The sequence below is a fragment of the Perognathus longimembris genome, chromosome 16, assembly GCF_023159225.1.
Source record: "Perognathus longimembris pacificus isolate PPM17 chromosome 16, ASM2315922v1, whole genome shotgun sequence".
In the NCBI taxonomy this organism is placed as follows: Eukaryota; Metazoa; Chordata; class Mammalia; order Rodentia; family Heteromyidae; genus Perognathus; species Perognathus longimembris.
Window position 1 is genome coordinate 37,794,965 of NC_063176.1, and position 21,471 is coordinate 37,816,435.

The following is a 21,471-nucleotide window of genomic DNA, read 5'->3' on the forward strand; positions in this document are numbered from 1 at the left end:
AAGTTTCCCTGCTTTATAAGTTGAAGTAATCAAAAATGGTCCCTAAATCTCAGTAGAATTCAAGTCGGGTGGTGTCCAACTACTAGGTATGCAGGAGACTAGGGGCTGCTCCACCTCCAGCTTCTCCTCTATAGTCAGGTGGAAGTGGGTCCCCTAGCACCCCGCAGAGGTAGGTTTCCTCCAGCTCTCCCAGTCCACTACTCTTTGGAGCCATGCAAAATTCACTCCTGTGTAGAGGTGTCCCACGTCTCAAATGTTTTCACTGATGGAGTTAGGTATAGTCATACTTAGACCCACAAGTGCTCAGGCCTTTACTCATGGGCTACAAAGCAAAAATCCAGAGTTCAAAAAACATACACACACAAAAATAGGCATAAATTGTTTTATTGCTTTGTTGTTTCTTGGTGCAGTCATTGTTTTTGAATTGTAGTAATAAGATGGCCAAAATCTGACATTTATCAAATAGCAAAATTTGATTTGGAAAGACACACTCAAGTGTTCACTCCTGTGTCTCTGGGAGAGAGACCAATGGACTTGTTACGTTTGAGACCCACCCTCCTTTGATCCAGGAGCAGCAGGGAGTATAAAACCACACCCACCATTTGGAAATTACAACGACTCCAAGTATGGTGACCCTTTCTTCTATCTCAGGCTTAAAAGAGAACCTAACACCAAGAGGGTCCAGAGACTTGTGACAAGTGGAACAGGTTATGATTACAAGGTAATGACCAGAAAAAAAATTTGCTGTTTGGGAGGCCACCTGTGTCACACAATCTTTCTCTAAGAGCTCTAAGAAAATAGCCCCTTCTAAGTACACTGAGAGGCCCCCTAAACAGTGACTAGCTAAACACAGGGTGACCAGGAGCAGCACTTTGCTGGAAGGCACAGGGTCCTCAGCATCCTGAGAAAAGATGTGTTATGGTGTTCCGAGTTCCATTCAAAACACACATCCCACCTTTGAAAAATTGTCAGTTGCTATCTATCTGATTGCCATTTTAGCCTGGTCTCTTTTCAAAGATCCAGAATCTTGGGCACCCCTGAAAATCCTGACCCTTCTGTAAGGAATCAGATCTCCAAAGTGTTGATACTGCAATACATCATACAACAGGTAAAAATAAATACATGACTCTAGTGTGCACATGAAACCATCACAAAGAAATAAATATCTAAGACCCCACACTGCAGATCACACACTAGCAATAACTGATGGACTCTAGAAACTGATTTTCCCATAAAACACGTCATGACTTTGATCACCTCTACTTAAAAGGATAAGCAAAAACATATGAAAACACTAATTTTTTAAAGACAAACCTTCTCTAAGTACTAATGACAGTGATCAAATTTGCTAAATAATTCAAGATGTCCAATTTAAATATATCTTTCTTTCCTATGGTCATTTTAGGTTTCCATATCAAGAATGGACAGACCACAGGGCACCAGAGGCTCTTACTAGTGACTCAGGAGGCTGAGATCTGAGCCAACCTGGGCTTTAAGACTCTTATCTCCAATTAACCACCAACAAGCCAGATGTGGAGTTTGTGAGCCCTGATTGAAACAGCTAAGGAACAGCACGCAGGTCCTGAATTCAAGCCCTAGTACCAGCACAAAATTACAAATAAAAAATGGACAGACTATGGCTAGCTGCACTTCCTTAGTGATCACACAAGCTCTTTCTTGAAGAGTGATAGATTTACATTTTTGTCTTGAGACCTTTCTACTTTTGTAATCCTAGTGTTATGAATGCTATTTGCAAACACTGTGTCACTGAAAAAGGAAACATCGAAGAAACATAAAGGTGCCTTTATTCATGTCCATGCCATCTAAAGCAACTGAGAACAGTAATCAGGATTGTGAGAAGGGACAAATCATAACCTAAAACAACAAAAACAGTAATAAAAAAAAGCTCTGGGACGTCTGTCCTCTGAATTGCAAGTGTGAGCTCAAAAGAATTTGCACACTGGTGAACTAGTTTCCTCCCTGAGAAGTGCGCTTTCCCATTGTCTGCCTCCAGCATATGTGTCTGTGTGGGTTAAGGCCTGGACAGTGGTGGGATGGTGTGCAGTCTCCTTCCAGAGCTGGGCTGGGTGCAGTCAGGCTCCGGGGCCCTCACTGGCCTCAGCGGGCGGCCTCCGCAGCTCCTCCACCATCTGCAGCAGTGCAGACCGCTCCAGCTCCAAAGCCAGCGTGGCCTGCTTCAGCTTGCTTTCATTGCTCAGCAGCTTCTCTATGGTGGCCTCGAGGCTTTGGATTCTGCCATTTGCCACCTGCAGAGTGAAAGGAGGGATGAGATTGTACCTGTCGGTGAGGACCCAGGAGGGTGTCCCTGAGCACTTGGCCCTCCAGCCACGGAGATGCTTACCAGAGTTAGCCTCTGGTTATTCTGGCCACACAGGTTTTTCTCAGCTTCCCATGTGGACAGGCTGAGCCAGACCGTCACAAATGGCAATGTCCTACAGCACCTTCCCTGCTGTGGCATCTGACTACAAAGGGAATTTGATCCCAGGTCACCACCATAGGCAGGACCACAGTGATGGCCAAAGCATGCTTCGGGGACACACAGGCTCCTGCTGTGTTGAGCCACTGTTCTGACTAAACCATGTATGTACATGTACAAACTGATTTCAGATAAAACAGTCAAAATGATTTCTATATGAAGTTCTATGCAGTAACAGCTCCCTAGCATGAAATTCTTTATATCCCTTGGAGTAGCAAGACATCACTGTAGGATGCCCGGGATGGCATCCTGCTGAGAGCTCTGCACTGTCTCACTCAGTGGCCACCACGCCCTGCATGTGAGGCTGAGCAGTGTCCCTCCTGTCCTAAAGGAGGAACAAAGCTCTCAGTTCACATCCTTAATGCAGAGCATGCTACCAGTGACAGAGAAAAGAAAGCTTTCCAATGCTGCCCTGGCAATGGGGCCTCTTCCCTAATCCTCTAGTGACACTGGGCTTCCCTGAGAACACCACAGAAGCTCTAATATGGCGAGAGGGGTCTTTCTGTAGAGCTCTGGAAGGTAAGGGTTGCTCTACCTCATTAATCCACTTTAGCTCTTCACATGACCCCATTAATTTCAAGAACTTTCTTGCTTCTCACTTAAAAGCCAAGAAAAAAAAGTGCTTTTGAACTTATGTACCCTTGTGGCAGACAGACAGTCTACAGACTCAAAGTCAAGCTTCAGCTGTGCCACTGGAATAATCAAAAGGGGTAAAACGGCTGAGAGTCGTTCCCTGTCAGTTTGAGAGATGAAGATGGACATCCCAGCACACATCTCTAAGAAGCACCTGCGATCCTCAAAATCCGCCAGCATGTCCCCCACAGCTCAATAAACAACAAACTAACTTGCCTGGTCATTTACCATTCTGCATAAATGGCAGATCTCGTCAGCAAGACTGAAGAAAACAATCTTCTCTCTCACGGGGTTTGACTTTCAGTCCCTAGCTCAGGGTCGGTAGCTGCCATGAAAAAATCTGTGTATTTCTATCTGCCAGCATCAGGCATGTCTATGCAGTTATCTTATGTGCAGCTTCTAGAACTACAGTTTCTTATTTTTGGAGAAAATCTACTTCATACTTATTCCACCCATTTATTTTAAATGAATAAAAGACTGTGTGTCTACTTCAGACACATAAGAATTTAATAAATGTATATAATATATTAATGTATAATATATCGGATATTATATATATGTAATATTTATGTATATTGTATATAATGCTGGCTTTGAACTCAGGGATTGCTAAGCCATGCTTTTTGCTCTGGTTATATTTGAGATAGGATCTAACATTTTTGTCTAGGCCTGTGCCTGGACTCTCTGATTCTCCTAATTTATTCTTCCTGTAGTAAATAGGATCACAGGCATGCACTACCACATCCGGCTTCTTCCACTGAGATGGTGTCCCATGAACTTTTTTTGCCTAGGCTGGCCTCAAACTTCTATTTTCCTGATTCTGTTTCCCAAGCAGCTATGATTACAGGCACGTTCGGACATTGCACCCAGCTGTAACACTTAAAGGTATACAATTTTATAGCCATAGCACTAAACTACTTTCTACCTACCCCTCCTCAAAAACAAAAAAACAAAAAAACAAAACCCTTGTGGACAGTAGCCTAATAGAGGAAACCTTTTATGTGAGCACTGCTTGTCTTAACAAGCCAAATGCACTGTGACTGTGAATGTGAGCTCCCTCAGAAGTGCTCCATCATGTATGCTTCAGAAGCCACTGAAAATGACTATCTCTTTGTGCCCCCATCCCCCCATACCAGGCTCTCTTCTGGTTACAGCTAATACAGGGGAATGTATATAGGCCTGATTTCAGTTAGGACAACTCAAACTTAGGGAACAAAAAAAATTAAACTGTGGTTTTGGTTTGGTCCAACTCCTCTACAGCAAATATCTACTAGAGCCTACTAGGATAGATGCTTGTAGGAGAGGAATGCACTTGATTTATTTATTTAAAGTCCAAGACCAGGACTAGAACTTGGTACCTGACTCTTTCACTTATTGGATAGTTCTTTGCCAACTGAGCCATGCCCCCAACCCCAAGGAATGCACTTTAGACTGAGGCTGCACCTGGAACATCAGGCTGTCAAAAGCCGACCTTTCTACATACAGCATGGCCAAGCTTTCTTTATATGGACAGGAAGAGATAGAGGTGCTATTCTATGGCCAGCCTAGGGCTCCATAAAACACTGGAAAAACTCCAAGAACCTCCAAGTAATTTTCAGCACTACCTATGATATTAAAAGGTAGAATGCAGGGCTACCATATGCTAGCTGTCTGAGAAAGAAGCAGCATTCTGAATAAGGTCTTTCTGTGCCTGTCACCCAGATGAGGGAGCAGGGTGGACGGTCTGTCTGGGGTGACCGGTCAGTGTGAGTGGGACCCTCACTTGGCCTGGCAGGTCCAGGCCTCTGGATGGCATGTTGGTGCTCACTCTGTCTCTCCCTCCGCTCTCACAGGCTTTAATGCCTGTCTTCTGTGTGTCCTCTACTACATTTATCCATGTCAAGATGGAAGATTCTAGAGGGGAGAACTGTGCCCTTTGCTAATCAAATCTCTGCATCTGTACCAAGGACTCACATATACTGATTACATGTTCTGGTTTATTCTGTTAGGTAGATTTCTGTATTGCTTCCCGTCCTCGTCACCCCTGGGTGGACCTAGCTTGTTCTGCTCATGGCAGTGAAGGCTCTCAACTCTCTTGTCATTGTAAACAGCACAACTGCTGGCATTCAGCTAGTGCCATAGCATGTGGGGCTAAGAATGTCTCCTAAAAGAGTAAGTGCAAAAAGAACCTCTCAGAAAGCTCCAGGACTATTTGACCTTAGCAAGAACATCTGTCTGCTCTCTAATAAAAAAGGACCAATTCTCTTGGGATACTTTGATCACAACTACAAACAGACACGGGTGAGAAAGGGCCTCCAGGCATGGGAAAGTCCAGTCTGCAGTTGCCTTTGGTGAGTTAATGAGCTACTATCTGCCTTAGTTCAGGAAGCTGCTTTAAAAATATGCTTACCTGCAATTGTTCTAGGAGGTCAAGGTTCTGTTTGCGTAAGCTGCTGTTGGTTTTCTCCAATTTATCCATTCTTTGGTTGTCACTGAGAGGAGAGGAATCAATAAGTTCTTCTTGAAGCACATGGTACTCAACCTCATAAGCTTGTAACTGTTTAGCAATGTCCATCTCAAATACCTGTTAGGTACAGAAAAGTTATTAGGCTCCAAAATGAGAATGATCACACACACACACACACACACACACACACACACACGGGTGTGCCCACATGATCATGTGCATCTGCCTTTATTTCTAGATCAGCAGTCCTAGAATTATACATAATAGGTCAGGACCAGTGGCCATACTGAGGAGGTGATTGTCTTACTTCAGAAGAAAGAATATAATAATCATCTAGAATATTTACAAGGAGGTTCCTATATTTAGAATACAGGAATACTTAGAATATTTACATGCAAGTTCCTGATACTCATCTTCCAAAAGCCAAATCTTGTTTTTGAAAGAACTTAGAACAATTTATTTTTAGTTCTTTTTTCTCTGAAAATTGTTATAATAGACACATCAACTATGGGTTACAAAGAAGAAAAAATCCCCAAAGAAGCATACCCTATCTGCACAGTCACTAGGTTAAAGTTTAATTATAAATCAGCTGGGTTTTCAGAGCTGCAAGAACAGCTATGTAATGCAACAGCTTAATAAAACCTCTTTGCACAGAGATTTGCAGAAATGAGCCAAACCCAAATGTCACCCACACGGATGAGTGAATACAAAACAATGCCTAGTTTTCTCCCTTCCCATAATAGCAACAGTGATGACCAAACCACTGGTGTGAAACACAACCCCCAAATGCACGGTGACTCAAGGAAGGACAGCTCTACTCCCTCCTGGTGAGTAGGCAGGGGGCAGGGCTGAGCGAAGCAGGGCATGAGGGGAGTCAGAAGACAGATAGTGCAGTCCCCAGCATCCCCATCCCCTTGGCTCTGGATATCCCTGTTGCTGGGCTCCGCCACAACATGGATCTGAAAGGCTCCTAGAATTCAAGGTCAGAAGCGAGTTCAGAGTGTTGGGGACTCTCAGTTTTGGCCTTGGTGGGGGAAGGACGACAAGAGCTCCCAAGATGATGCCCTTCCCCCAGCCTTGGGACAGTGTTGGGGCTAGCCACTCCCACCTTCTGGCCTCAACCGGAAGAGAAGACCCCGCCCCTGGGGGAGGCAGACATGTGCCACCATGATGGGGGTTGTCCAGCCCACAAAGGAAGTTTCATGACATCACCTGATGGACACGGTCTTTAGCCTATGAGTGGCCCTTTGGCCAGTCCCCCTCCTTTCCCGCCATTACCACTATATAAACCCCCCTCCCAATTAAATCCTTTGAGACCCATTCAAACATCCAACCATCTCCCCGACATCTTTGTCCTGCGGCTCCTGACACATTATGGGGGGCCGAGGAAGGGATTTCGGCATCCCACTTCAGCTTAGAGCAGCCCGGTAAGGACACAACTTACTCCTTCTGCCGGTATGAGGGTAGGGCAGAGTTTCTTTCACAATTTGAGGTTCAGGCATTTCCCCGGGAGATAGGGGGGAAGCGGTCCTAGAGACCCCAACATTTGGGCATCTCCTCCGGAGAAGTGAGGAGAAGGGATCCAGAGGACCCGACATCAGAGAATGGGATTTGACTTCCAAAGAGCAGAAACCGCCTCTCTGCTGCCTTTTCTTATGAAATGAATGCCAACATTAAAAAAAAAAAAAAAGTAGAAAATGAGCTGCCCCTCATGGCACCTGGGAGCATTCACATCTTCCTGGATACCAACTCTCAAAAGTATGCTTATTTTTTCATCATTTCCAAAAATCTTATTTTACTTTCTCTTTGTTGGGATGTTAGTATGTCCTCCATTTTGGCTTAGCAACCTCCATCTTAGGTTCTCAGCCCTTTCCCTGAAATAAGGTGACTAGACCTGACCACAATTGTTAACCCCCACAGGAGCCCCGCAGCCCCCAAATGCAGTGTCAGAATGCCTTGCGCTCAGACCTAACCTCAACTGTTGCAATCAGTACATACTGCCCTGGCTACCTGCTATCTTTGCCCCCCGCCCCCCCCCCCCAACAAATGCAGAGTATTCCCCACCCATAGTGGAATTTTCCATCCCTAGCCCATGGCCCTATAAAGATGCCCCCTTTGCACAAAGACAAGTATTGGGCCCAGCCTCAAAGGCACAGCCTTGTCAGCCTGCTGACCATAAACTTTGCTGTACGTGACTTGGTTCCCCCGCACCCCCACCCCACTCCCCCCCCCCCCCCCCCCCCGCCTTCAGTCTTATGGGCTGGAGCTTTCAGGATTAAGTTTCTGATTCCTTGTTTTCATTTTAATTCAGTGATTAATACTGAGTAGGCTCAAAAGCAATTCCATGCCTGCAAATTAATATATATGACACAAGGAGGGGCAGTGATAGAGAGTAATTTACCATCCTGAACTGATTTAAAAAAATAATTTCCACGAACATTATTTTATTATCCTGAGAGAAAGTTAAAAGATGAGATTATTGATGTCTTCTAAAGAACAACATTAAGATCTAATAATCTGGGTGCTAAATTTGAGTGTGGATAGAGGTTTCAGCCCAGACAGACAAAGCGAAGAGACTCTTATTGCCAAATAAGCAGAAAAATACTGAAAGTGGAGGTATGGCTCAGGTTGCAGAGCACTAGCCTTGAGCACAAAGGCTTAGGAACAGTGAGTAGGCCCTGAGAGGACCAGCACACACGCACGCATGCACACACACATAAATAGATAATTATAATCTTGGCAGATTGGTTTAAGTGGCTGAAAGAGAGCCTAACAGAAAGTCCTTTGCTGGTTGGCCACACCTCTTGTTTTTATATTAGGTGGTCTTAGTAAAGACATAAATAGATGTTTGATTATTTTAGTGTCTGTTGGAGTCTGCTTTTTGGCCTCCTTTCTTGGTCTGTTTTCTACATATATCCATTCTTTGACCATACTAAGGAGCTTCAGATAAAAAATGAAGCCCCTTTCTCCTGTTTTACCATAAAAACTACCAATAGAAAGTATTTCCTCACAAAGTGACCTATCAAAAATTAAAAGTGATGCAACAGGCTGTACCCCACATGGCAGAACCTTTTTCTTTTTTTTTTGTCCCTCAGAGTGACCATGCAGTCAGCTGGTTACCATCTCCATTTCAGTCCAGGTAGGACTCTCAGGTTTTGAGTCAGCTGTGAATCTGGGGCCCCATTGGCAATTCTCCAAATGACCTTGATCAAGTAAGTCCTTTAACTTCTCTGGCTTCAGTTCCTGGCCACCAATATGGGGCTAATCATTACTGCCTTCTAGCACCAAGCTAAAGATGAAATGGGACAACTCACAGAAGGTTCTAGCACATGCCTGGCAAGCTCCCTTAGGGAGAGGATCTGGTTCTACTCACCTGTCACAGACCTCCCACATTTCAACTTTGTGCCTCAGAACTACAATGGATGCCACATCATGGAATATATGAAGTGTGAACACAGCAAACCCCACAAACCTGAAACCGGAGTCTGTTGTGGCACTGTGTATAACTATAAATACCACACAGAACAAGTGTTATGCACATGATTACTTCCTTTCATCTGCCAAGATTTATTTTTAGACCATTTCCTAACCTGGGAAACCTGGGAACAAAGCCTCTGGCCTATTATGCAGACTGATGACCAGCTAAGGTTAATAGCTCCCAGCTGCAACCAATGGCTACACCCTTCCTGACCTCTCCAATCCCTAGGAATCACCCTGAGGCACAATTATCCTGGTTTAATTGCATCATTATCTTCTGATGGCCCAAAACACAGCCCTTGATTTTATAGTTACGCCCCAGATCTGAAACCAAACAATTCACTGGATAGCTGATGGTGAAAGAGTCCAAGTCCTGGAAAAATCTGTTCAGCCCTTAGGTCAATGACAGTGTCAAGGGACAGAAAAAGGAAAGGTGGCAGGAGGGGCTTCATCCTTGCACATGTAGTGAGCAAGTGACCCATTGTGATGATTCCAGTTCTCTCTCTTTTTTTTTTTTTTTGCCAGTCCTGGGGCTTGGGACACAGGGCCTGAGCACTCCCTGGCTGCTGCTGCTGCTGCTGCTGCTTCTTCTTTTTTCCCAATTCTACTTCTTGAGCCACAGCGCTACTTTTGGCTTTTTCTGTTTATGTGGTGCTGAGGAATAGAACCCAGGGCTTCATGCATACGAGGCAAGCACTCTACCGCTAAGCCACATTCCCAGCCCCTGTGATTCTGTTCTTAGAGAAAGAGCAGAAAGAGTAAGGCCTAATCCTATCTAGGGATCTTGGGTCCTTTTTTGGTTTTTTACATTTCACAATATATTTTAATATATTATTATAATGGTCATGAGTTGAGGGCTTATAGTTACATAAGTCAGATAATGAGTACATTTCTTTTTGAGCAGTGTCACTTTTTCCCTCACTCACAATACATTTGTAAAATATGCTTTCTGCCTTAACTGATTCATGTAAGGCACCCAGGGCCCCTATTGTATATTGTAAACCAATTTACTATTAAAAGAGTAAATATTTAAATACTATATTGTGTTAATTGGATTTGGGGTTTTGTTCATGTTTTGTTTTTGTATTTCCCAATTATGTTCATGAACAGCACCGGTTGAAGATTCCCCACTATTTGCTTCTTCTAAAAAGGAAGGAATTTATAATGCTTCTATTGGATACCATTGACCACTTTTTGGTCACCTCTTAACCAGCACATGCATAAAGTGATTATATTACTGTTTCAATTCAATTTTTTTTCTCTTTTTTTCTGAATAATTACTTATTTATTGTCTTGGGTCCTTTTTTTCTCCACCAAATAAAGAATTATGAGGCAGGGAAAGTGGGAGCAGAGGCAAAGTGAGAGTGAGGCACCAAGGAACATGAGGATGACCTCTTGGGTACTACTGGGTTAGAATATGCCCCTAACCAGAGCCACTGGCTGGGACCTGTGCCACAGGAGGTCCCGTCCACCAGCTTCCCTGGCAAGGAGGAAGATGAGAGTACAGATGCACTGAGGTAAGAGAGTGAGAAATTGGACCCAGAAACGGGTAGTCCACCTGCAGTGCTCTGGAGTCCTCTTTTGTATCAATTGGGTGGGTTTCAGCTGTTCTGGAATCTGGTTGGGTAACTGTCTACTCATCCAAAGGGGTCCTATCCCCTTCTCAGGTCTGCTCCAGAGTTGTCAGGTCTTTGGTTTCATCAGAGCCACCATCTTTATTTCCCAGGGGCCTTCAGGAAGAGAATGGGGCATTATTTCCACAGGGCCGCTGTTTCTCTCTATCTGCCTCCTCTCTTTCTGCCTCTCCCTCAGTCCTATGGTATCGGAGCAAAATACAATCAATGAACAGAAGAGCACTAAGAAGAGGGAAAGCAACATAAGTAGGTATGGTTCCTTTCTTGCACAAGTGCATCTCTGATGTGTCACACACTAAAAGATGTTTTTGCCAGGTCCTGTGAATTAGTTAAAAGTCCCCCAACTTTGAATCTGTGCCCTTTGATCTGAGCTATTTTCTGCTTTGTAATCACCATGGGCTCCAAGAAAGATCAGATTCACAGATAAGCAATCTTAGGTGGAAGGCAAATGGCCCCCCAAACAAGCATTGTCCTCATCTTAAAGCAAACATTAAAGCTCCAAATTCAGGAGACCACTTTTCCTGTTCTGTTCCAGTAATCAAGTGATAACTTGAGCAGAACTCTTATAAGGGAAAAAAGGGAGCTAGCAGTCAACCTGTAATTTGGGGCTGTTTTTTTTGGAGGGCAGGGGCTGTTTTAACTATACATATCTTTCTTGTTCCCTGCCTCCAATTCTTCCTATTTAACCTGAAGCCAATGTCTGAAAATAAGTGCAAGTACTGCTTCCCTATGGCTGCATCTAATAAACCTCTTTTCTTCCCCAGTCATCATGTCTATTTGGCATATAGGAGTGAGTGGCTGGACCTAACTTGGCAAAGTAGGAATTACCCATTTCCCTATGTTCAATGCCTTGACAGTGGAACATTCATTTGGTTTGTTACTGAAGCTACATTAGAGAAAGCATAAAAACCAAAAACGACCAATACAACTTTGTCATCTTATATTTCCTCCCATGTTTACTATCAGTAGTTTTTTTACTTGTAAAAACGTAACATACCTAAAAATTTTTGAAGTTGCTGTATGTTCTTCCTAACTACAAATGTAAATGGCATTCTATCTACTTGACACACCACAGCTATACCTGCCAGTTCTCCTCAGGAGCTGGACATCTGTCAAATATTTGCTTTCTTGGATGACAATTCTAACAGAGTATTGTCATGGTATTGCCTACACTTTGGACGAATTCCTAACAATATATTGTGAGAATTGGGATTATTGAGTCAAAAGAATGTATTTTATTGGCTTGTGGGTTATACTGCCTAACTTCCCATGTGAGAACAAAGTGAAATGCATGTCACTAGCACATTCCGATGTGTTGACTACAGTCTACTTCTGGCATAGTGTGTTGGCATTTAAAAAATATCAGACCGTTAAACCAGTAGGTAAAGCAAGATATGTTATGCATGCAATTAAATTACACATAAAGCTAAATATTTTATGAGATATCTGTGTGTTCGCTGGCTCTCCTTTTCAGTGAGTTGTGTGTTGATGTTATTGGCTCATTTGCTATGAAGACTCAGTTTTTGTCCTGGTAGTCTGTGGACACTGTAAAATGACGCCACTCACTCTGGGTTCTTGTAGCACTAGTTACATATGTTTCACAAACTTCCTAACTCCCAGGCCCTGTTCCCCAAACTGCTAGTCTCAGTGGCACACCAGGGCTGACAGGGCGAGCAGTCTGCCTGGGTGTCAGCAAAAGGGGTACACTGACTGTAGTAAGTTTAAAAACAATGATAAAGGTGACTAAAAGTTGGTCTGCTTTTTATTGTCACCACATGTAGGCAACTGTAAACAATGCCAGTGGAAACAGTTCTCCTAGCTACACCCTAGCTCCTCCTAGCTACTCTTGGTGTGGCACCAACTGTCTTCTTACAGAACTGCTCCTTTTCAACTGTTAATTGCCCAAGAGGAAAGGTTCCCCCAAGGGCTGAAGAGGCTGCCTGGAAGCTGCAGTCCCTTCTCAATAGTTGATTGGGCAAGCTTTAGGTTTCTATCCAAAAAGTTCAAGTACAACAGGGCAGCATACTTCTTAGGAAAGCTGCCTACTGCAGAAATTTCAGATGGGCTGTGAATGTGAATCTCTTGGGGATCTGAGTGGATCTGGTGTGGGATCCCAAATCCTGCCTTTCCAATGAGTTTCTACATGATCTGTTAACATCTCAATGAACAGAGCTCAGCCTCCCAAAGCTACTCTCCAACTTGTCCTGCCATCAACTGTACTGAGGCTTCGGAGTCATCCAGCTCTCACTGGGACAAGACTAGAGCACCAACCTTCCCAATGGTATTATCATTCCCAGAGTTCCCTTCTTTCTGTTTCCATTCACCTGAGTCTTCCCTCAGTAAACACCAGGTCCCACTGAGGCTTCGAAGACTGGGTCTTCTGTCCTAGACTGCCAATCTTGAAACAGCTTCTGACATTGCTCAAGTCCTGGTCATATTGAGCCACTCCTTCCTCCTTCTGGGAACTAGCCTAGGTCCCAGCTGCTCAAATTGAGACCATCTACAGGAAGGCCATTTAATGAAATGGGGTCATAGATGTCACAAAGGACTGCCTACATCCATTCTTCCACTGCAGCCTGTCTGTATACAGGTTAATGCTCTCTCAGATCCCATGAATGTATCCACCACTTCCTCTTGTATGGGCCTCCTAGGCTCAGGCCTTCCCAAAGACAAGAATCTCTTGGCTCTTGGACCTACTTACCATCTAAGGGGAACGGACAGCAGGTTTTACAAGGTCAAGTTTCAGATTCACATGCAGATGGGAAGAAGGGGTAACTGCCTGGAGCTTTATTTATTCATTTACTTTTTATCAAGATTGTCACTGGAATGAAATACTGGGATGTAGTTTTTGTGCAATGTACACAGAATCCATCTCTGAGGGGAAACACACAGCCAGCCAAAAAACTGCTCTGTTGTATTCTGTGCCTCTGGTGTGTGTGACAATCTCATAGTTCAGGGTCAGCAAACTGCAGCCTACAGATCAATTCTTCCTACTGCCTTCTTTTTAAAATGTATTATTGTGACACGGATTATTTCATCCCTTTATGTTTTTTATGGGTCTTCTGTGTTGCAAATGCAGAACTGGACAGCTGTAGCAGACACTTTACAAGCTGCAAAGCCTGAAATATGTTCTGTCTGGCCTTTTTACACAATGTCATGACTAACAGTGACTGAGTTCGTGCTAGGCCCAGCCAGACTCAACCCCCTTAAGATCCAAGAGCAGCACAGGCACCCTGCAGCCTCACTCCCACAGCTTCTGCTTTCACATATGTGATGCTGGTCCCCTACTCATACAGATGGGGATTGGAATATCATGTCCCAAAGTTGTTACAGGAGTCAGTGGAATACTGAGTTCAAACAGAATGCCAAGTTTGGTTTCTTAAATCAAATCAAGGACATGGGTATACAACTGTTCTTTTCCCATGATGGGTCCATTTCTATACTTCCAACCTGATACAAACTAGGAGGCAAGATGAATGTTAGCTGGGACAGCTGTCTATGAACCAGGGCACTCACAGGATGTGGACTTGGTCTAGGTAACCAGAAGTTCTCTGGGTTTGCCCAAGAGCTTACAAAATCTTAGTACATACAACAAAAGCTGTAAGAAGGGAATAAAAGATTGTAAATACATGACGGTAGGTGCTAGTGGCTCAGGCCTGTCATCCTAGCTACTCAGGAGGTTGAGATCTGAGGATTGTGGTTCAAAGCCAATCTGGGCAGGAAAGTCCATAAGACTCTTATCACCAATTAACAACCAAAGAGCTGGCAAGTGGCTCAAGTGGTAAAGCATCAGGTTTGAGCAAAAATGCTCAAAGGACAGTGCTCAGTCCTTGAATTCAAGCCTTAGAACTGGGGCACACGCACGCGTGCACACACCCACACACCACAGTAAACACTCCAGAAATATGAGGGTCAAAGGAGAAATAATCCAGTAGCAAGACACAGGTCTTAATGATTCCAAGGTACTTGGTGTTGAACAGCTGCTAAAGCACTTTGAAGTGAGATGAGTCTGACACCCTATCCTGCCCTTCATAGCAGAGTATCTTCTACGAAATTAATCACAAGAATGCCCTAACGATTGCATGAGGTCACACAACTTGGCCAAAATTAAGGACTCCCCAAGACTAAGTTATTTTCTTTTTTTTTTTCTTTTTTTTTATTAATTGGACATAAATTTTTTTACAAGGTGTTGTGCAAAGAGGGTGCAGTTACATAGTAGGGCAGTGTGTACATTTCTTATGATATCTTACGACCTGTTTTTCTATCCCTTGCCTAGGTCAGGTTGACATATATGCAATATACAATGTATCAAGAACATATACAGTATTCACAGACTTGGTCTCTACTGTCTCTCCATCTCCCTTTGTTAACAGCAAGACTAAGTTATTTTCATGGAGAGGATCATGTCAGCTAAGTTAAAGTGCAGAGATGCAGAGCCCATCAGTTAAGTAAAGGTAAATGAAGAGCAGAGAACTCTTTCATATTGGCACATACAGTGTGCAAAGATACAAAGTAATAATCTGATATAAAACCATGCCAGGCCAGACATGGACCTTTCTTTTTCTGAACTAATACCCAGGTAGAACAGCCAATGAAAATCACAAACACTGGGGCTGGGAATATGGCCTAGTGGCAAGAGTGCTTGCCTCGTATACATGAAGCCCTGGGTTCGATTTCTCAGCACCACATATATAGAAAACGGCCAGAAGTAGCACTGTGGCTCAAGTGGCAGGGTGCTAGCTAGCCTTGAACAAAAAGAAGCCAGTGGGGCTGGGGATATGGCCTAGTGGCAAGAGTGCTTGCCTCAGATACATGAGGTCCTGGGTTCAATTCCCCAGCACCACATATACAGAAAATGGCCAGAAGTGGCGCTGTGGCTCAAGCGGCAGAGGGCTAGCCTTGAGCAAAAAAAGGAGGCCAGGGCAGTGCTCAGACCCTGAGTCCAAGCCCCAGGACTGGCCAAAAAAAAGAAAAAAGAAGAAGCCAGTGACAGTGACAGTGCTCAGGCCCTGAGTCCAAGGCCCAGGACTGGCAAAAAAAAAAAAAAAAAAAAAAATCACAAACACAAATTGCATCTGAATGCAATCTGCTGGAATCATACACTATCCTGGGTTACCAGAGATGCTCAGAATAAAGACTATTTGCCTATCATCCTTACTGGTTTGCTCTATGTTTTCATAATGTGTGGTATAGATTCTAGGCTTAGGAGAAGATCGATTGCTGATGAAACTTCTAGTACATTCTTAGTATGATGTTCAAGTTTGACTATAAAATTAGTTGAATTGAGAGATGCCTAGGAATCATTAAAGCACACTGCAAATATGAAGGATACTGTCCAATAGGCTGGAGTGACCTTGTATAACCAAAGAAAAGAGAAAGTGCTAGCCAGTGCACACAAACTCCATTCTTCCTGAGCAAGCTCATCTATTGTGCCATCATATCTATGGGCAGACTTCAGCTCATTTAGCCTTTCTATAAAGCAACTCTCCAGGGGGTTCTTAGGCCTTCAGTCTGGGTCTGGACTGAATGTTGCTTTTCCTTGTCCAGAGGCTTCCAGTTTCTTGGACTGAACAGATATTGGTTTCTCTGGTTCGCTGTCCTACATAGTAGGCCATAATTGGGGCTATATGGTCTCCCACCATATAAGCCAATTTAACAGATCCTTTTATAATATAATCTACTCCCATCCCTGGCCTTAAGTAGTTCAGTCCATCAGCAGCAGCAGTTATTACTGGAAGATTCTTCCTTAAGAATTGAAATCTGCTTCTGTGCCTGATTCAACCATTTGCCATTTGGTCTAGTTGTAATTTCTGGCTAAATTGATCTCTTAACTTGTAGCATTTCAGAGAGTAATGGCTCTACTGTATATGAAAATGAGGGATGCCAGAAACCTCACATGTGGAAAAGCATTCAGGGGAAAAAAGAAAACCCAATTCAAAATAAGTAAATTTTAAAACTACAGAACAGATTCATAGAATGTATGCTTCCTGTCACAATTTTATTTATTTTCAGTTCATTTTAACTAATACCACTCACCAAAAAAAAAAAAAATTCAAAGTCCTCATTCTACAAATTCCTTTAGTCCTCATTCTACAAATTCCTTTTAACTAATACCACTCAGCAGAAAAAAAAAATCAAAGTCCTCATTTTACAAAAGCCTATATTTTACAAATGTATGTATTTCAGCAGAACTAATGACTAGAACCAAAACTTTTAAATGCAACACACTATGGCTAACTTGTGCTTGTTGTCTCACCCAGTTTTCTTGTGTCTCTTTACCATTCTACCTACAACATTCATACCCAGTCATACCTTTAATCATTCAGCGTTTATTTGTGTTATGCCTCCTGCCTTCCAAGCACCATGCAAGATGCTGTTCAGAACACAAGAGTGGTAGAAAACAGCTCCTGCTCAGAAATGTAAGCTCTATAAAGCCCTTAGGCATTTGCAAGGTTGGGACCCAATCATACCTGGTTGATGGTCTTCTCCATTTGTACCAAGCCCAGGTTGGGTAGTGTGTTTTTTATGAAGTCCACTATGGTCTCTAGGTTTTCATGCTGTAGAATCAAGGGCTTATGGCTACCCAGAAGACTTAAAGCCACTTTAAATATGACTTCTGATCCCTGAAGGAAGATCATATCTGGAAAACAGAGATATGAAGAGTTAAGCCATAACAGATTCTGACAGAATGCCATTTTGTTTCCTTTTCCTCATGTCAGAGCAGGAGGGAGAGAAACCGAACTCTAAACTGAAAATTTTATTTCCTGTTTAAGTGCCTGCTATTTCAGATAGGGTTGTCAAGACAATGCCGAAAATAACAAAAATAATAGATAAACATCTGCTTAGGTTTCATCACGGATACAGATACAAAAATTTCCACTCTGAAAATGAATTAAATTTAAGCAGGCTTCCAAGCTTAAACCGAGAAAGAGAAAAAGGTTTATATTTAAAAAAAAAAAAAAGAAAGAAAAAGGTTTTATTAGTTGAATTTCTCTAGCAATGCTCTGCATTTTAGAGGAGTTACCAAAACACATGATTTTTTGAGTAAAATCAAAAGATTTGTACAGATATGACATAAGAATTGAAGACAGAATAGGTGAAAAAGTCTGCTTCTTCTCATTTGAAATAAAGGATGAAGTTAAAAGTTCTCTAAAAGCTGTAAAATGTCCATACAATTGCAAAAGTCCATTTTAAAACACAAGTATGCTGAATTTCAGTGTAACAATAACTATCACTTGGGATTAAACTATGGATAAAGTGCAAAGAAGAAACTGCAGACACAAACACACGCAAGCACGGTCGTGATCCTGGCAGGGCCATGTAATCTGAGGAAGAAACGGCACCCTTTATGGAGTTCTGCTGGTTTCTGCAGGCAGGCTGGAGTGTGGCAGGGGTAACTGCTTCACCATGACTCCATGCTCTGTATCCGCATCAGCCCCAGAAGATTGTTAGACTAGGGAGGTTTAAACCAAGGACTTATTTGGTGTGCTTGATGAAGAGAAAAACTGGAATGGTGAAGGAGCGACCCTTTAAAGTTTAAACAGGGAGGTAGGGGTTCCCAAACTTAACTGAAGACACTTGCAGGTAGCTTATATGTTAAATAATACCCCTTTCTCTAGAATTTTTATAAATTAAGAATAGTGTGTGTGTGTGTGTGTGTGTGTGTGTGTGTGTGTGTGTGTGTGTGTGTGTGTGAACTCAGGGCCTGAGTGCTGTCTTTGAGGTTTTGTCCAAGTCTAGCACTCTACTACTTGACCAACAGTTCCAATGACCTTCTGGCTAGCTGGAAATAAGAATCTCATGGGCTTTCCTACCTAGCTGGCTTCAAACCTCAATCCTCAGATCCCAGCCTCCTAAGTAGCTAGGATTACAGGCATGAGCTATCGGTGCCCAGCTATGCATAATTTTAGAATAATAAAAAGAATCCTAGTTGCTTTTGAAAGTAGAGATCACACCACAGAGAAGCCTAGCACACAGGATGGGAATCTGCTTCCTCTCCACGGGGCTTTCTTCTTGCCTCTTCCCTGAATTTTCAGAACACCCAGAAACTGGCAGGAAGTTGAGGAAATCTTAAATTCTACTGATCCATCACTTGGCAAATTATTCTTTGCAGCTTGAGAGCAATGTAAAGAACTACTTTTCCTTGAAGATGCCTCAGCATCCCTGTGAATGTGTCATGGGATACTGGGCTCTACTGGACAATCTGCTTTTCCTCTGTGACCTCATGCAGAGTCTTTTTCCTAGACACATTTATTCAAAACAATCCTTCCCTCCCTATCCCTTTCTCCTGGGAGGCTGTGGTCTTTAGGTTGTGGATGCCCTCCACTGCTGTCTGGAACGACTGTACAGTTTTCTGGCCATCAGACTTGTCTTGCTTTCCAAGTGTATTTTTATCCTAAGACCCCTCTGAAGCCTTTACTACTGCAGGTGGCTTCTGGATTTGTGCCTAATCTTTAGTTTTATGTCATCTTGTCTTCATCTCCTTGGGGAAACAGCCTAAAGAAAGAAAGACATCGGGAGTCCAATACTGCAGCTTCCTCAACAAGGCTGAGCCAGCTTCCCCATATTTCAGATTTTTCCATTCAAGGCAGATACAGTTATAAGGTAAACAGAACCATTTATTGCAGGTCCTCTTCTTCCCTAACTATGAATATACAGGAGATGGGCATCTGCCTGTGGCACCAGAGAACTGTTAATTCAGCCAAGTGTGATTACCAGATGTGGTTGCAGCACACACACAGTCGACAGCTGCCTCTTCAAGTAGCACATACTAAATTCGATGTAACCTACTAATTAATATGTGAGCTATGCTGATGCAAGTTGAGAATCTTTTACTTATGTATTAAATAGGGAATCAACAACAAAAGGTTGATTTAATCCAGGCTTCAAGGTTTGTAATGAAATGGGCCCCAGAAAATAAAGCCCAAAGGACAGGATCCTAAATGTAAAACCAAGCTGTCTAGCATCATAAAGTTAGATAGGGTTAAGTCAAGATGCTATATGTAGAAATGGTTTTTAAGAACTCATCTTTTCAGTGGAACCATCTGCGATTTTTATGTCTTGAAAGTTGGGATAGACTAAGCAAAAGAATTCCTAAAATAGTATACACTTGATATGTTTTAAGAGGCTGATTCCTGAAGCATATCCCAATTACATGGTTTTAAGCTATCAAATGACTCTCTATATATGACACATTAAAAGTACCTGATATGGATAATTACCAAGTGTAAGCATCTTCCTCCTTCACAATAAAATGTAAAAAGAACCTGAGTTGTCAAGAAAAAGAATACTTTTATTCTGAAGTAGAGAAAACAAACCATACAAGAAAGGCCTGTGCTTATGGTAGTTCTCTGGGTAGCTCTGCTTTCACCTCAAAACAGTTTTGAGACTCAGCATGTGAACAACTATGTTCTCAAAGAGCAAATCAAGAAAAGAAGATGGCTTGATATGTGAACAATCTAAATCTACAGTGAAGCACAGAAGGGGAAGTGGCCGTGCCATTTAGAAGTATGAGGCAAGTGACATATGACAGGTGTCAGGACAGTCACCCAAACAGAGGTGTCACTCAAAACCCTGACATGGGTGAATCAGAGTGACAGAAGAGAAAATGAAGAGCTAAGGGCATGGAAAGAAGAAAAAGGGGAGAAGGTTATAAAGGAAATCCAAAGGCATGGTCTGGAAGCTGCAGGCTAAAAAGTTGTAAGACGCTAAATGTGAGCAGAGCCACGAGGCAGAGGGGTTGAGGAAGGAAGGTGACTCCTGAGAATTACACCTGTAGATGCTTGACCAAGCAGTCCAAAGATCTGGTGTAGGGAGGGCCTTGTGCTGAGGGTATCTGACCTAAGCACACAAGATGGAGACACCTACGGGAGCTCCAAGACTACAATGGTAAGCAGCGCTGCAAAGTCCTCAAACCAATGCTGACTAAACCTAGACTAGCAAACAATACCTCATCTTTGTGAGAGATACAGCTATAAAAATAAGTAGAGCCACCACTGACATTGACAGGAGAATGCTGGCTCTGACATACACATACACACGTAGGAAGCTCACCAAAGACTCTGGCTACAAATCCCAATGGGAACTGCGAGGCAAACACTGTGAGAAACCAGGGTGCAGCATAGAGGCTGGGGCCAATCTCGTGCTCCTCCAGGTGATTGTAGAGGTCTCTGTGGTAATCATGAAGAAGCCTTGAGAGCTGGTACATTTGGATCTGCAGGGACAGATGTACACAGGTATGAGAATTAGGTTCCTTCTCCACATGCGAACTGGCTCATTCTCCTTAGGATGTGTGAGGGAATTATTAGCACTGTGAATATTCTATTTGGATTGTGGTATCTACTTATCTCAGCTATTAATTTGACTAGCAAACTCTTCATGAGGCACTGAGTGAAGTAGGCCCCAAACACACATGCTGGGCCTCCTAACACTTCCTTTCCCTGTCCCTTTGTTTTCCTTGGCTAGGACTATCTAAATATCTCCTTTGTGCAAAAATTGCAAAAATTTTCTTACAGAGATACATTCTCAGAAAAACTCAAACCCAGGGAATTTGAAACAAAAAGCTTCTGCTAAGAGTAAATGGAGTACATATCACAATTCTAGACAATATGTCCATTGTCCATGTAGCCAGTTCCCTGTATCTCCCAAAGCCACGCACGGCAGGACAAGAATAATTTGTTCAGGTTTATACAGAAAGTATGTGTATCTTGGCAAGGTAAAACAAGAAGGTTTTGTTTCTGGATGAATAAAGTGGATTTTTCCAACTAAAGTTAAACTCAACATCG

At 42.9% G+C, this 21,471-nt stretch overlaps 1 protein-coding gene across 4 annotated transcripts in view; it reads right to left on the reverse strand.

Moving 5' to 3' along the window:
• Nucleotides 1–368: 368 nt before the first annotated feature.
• Tbc1d1 (TBC1 domain family member 1) overlaps nucleotides 369–21,471 on the reverse strand; it is a 178,123-nt gene continuing 157,020 nt past the window's right edge. For all 4 annotated transcript variants that reach the window (XM_048364432.1, XM_048364434.1, XM_048364435.1 and 1 more), the window contains 4 exons: nucleotides 20,741–20,900; nucleotides 17,158–17,327; nucleotides 5,520–5,693; nucleotides 369–2,267 (listed from right to left, as the gene is read on the reverse strand). In XM_048364432.1, the coding sequence (XP_048220389.1) occupies nucleotides 2,094–2,267; nucleotides 5,520–5,693; nucleotides 17,158–17,327; nucleotides 20,741–20,900 (678 nt within the window). In that variant the 3' untranslated portion in view covers nucleotides 369–2,093. The remainder of the gene's footprint in view (nucleotides 2,268–5,519; nucleotides 5,694–17,157; nucleotides 17,328–20,740; nucleotides 20,901–21,471) is intronic.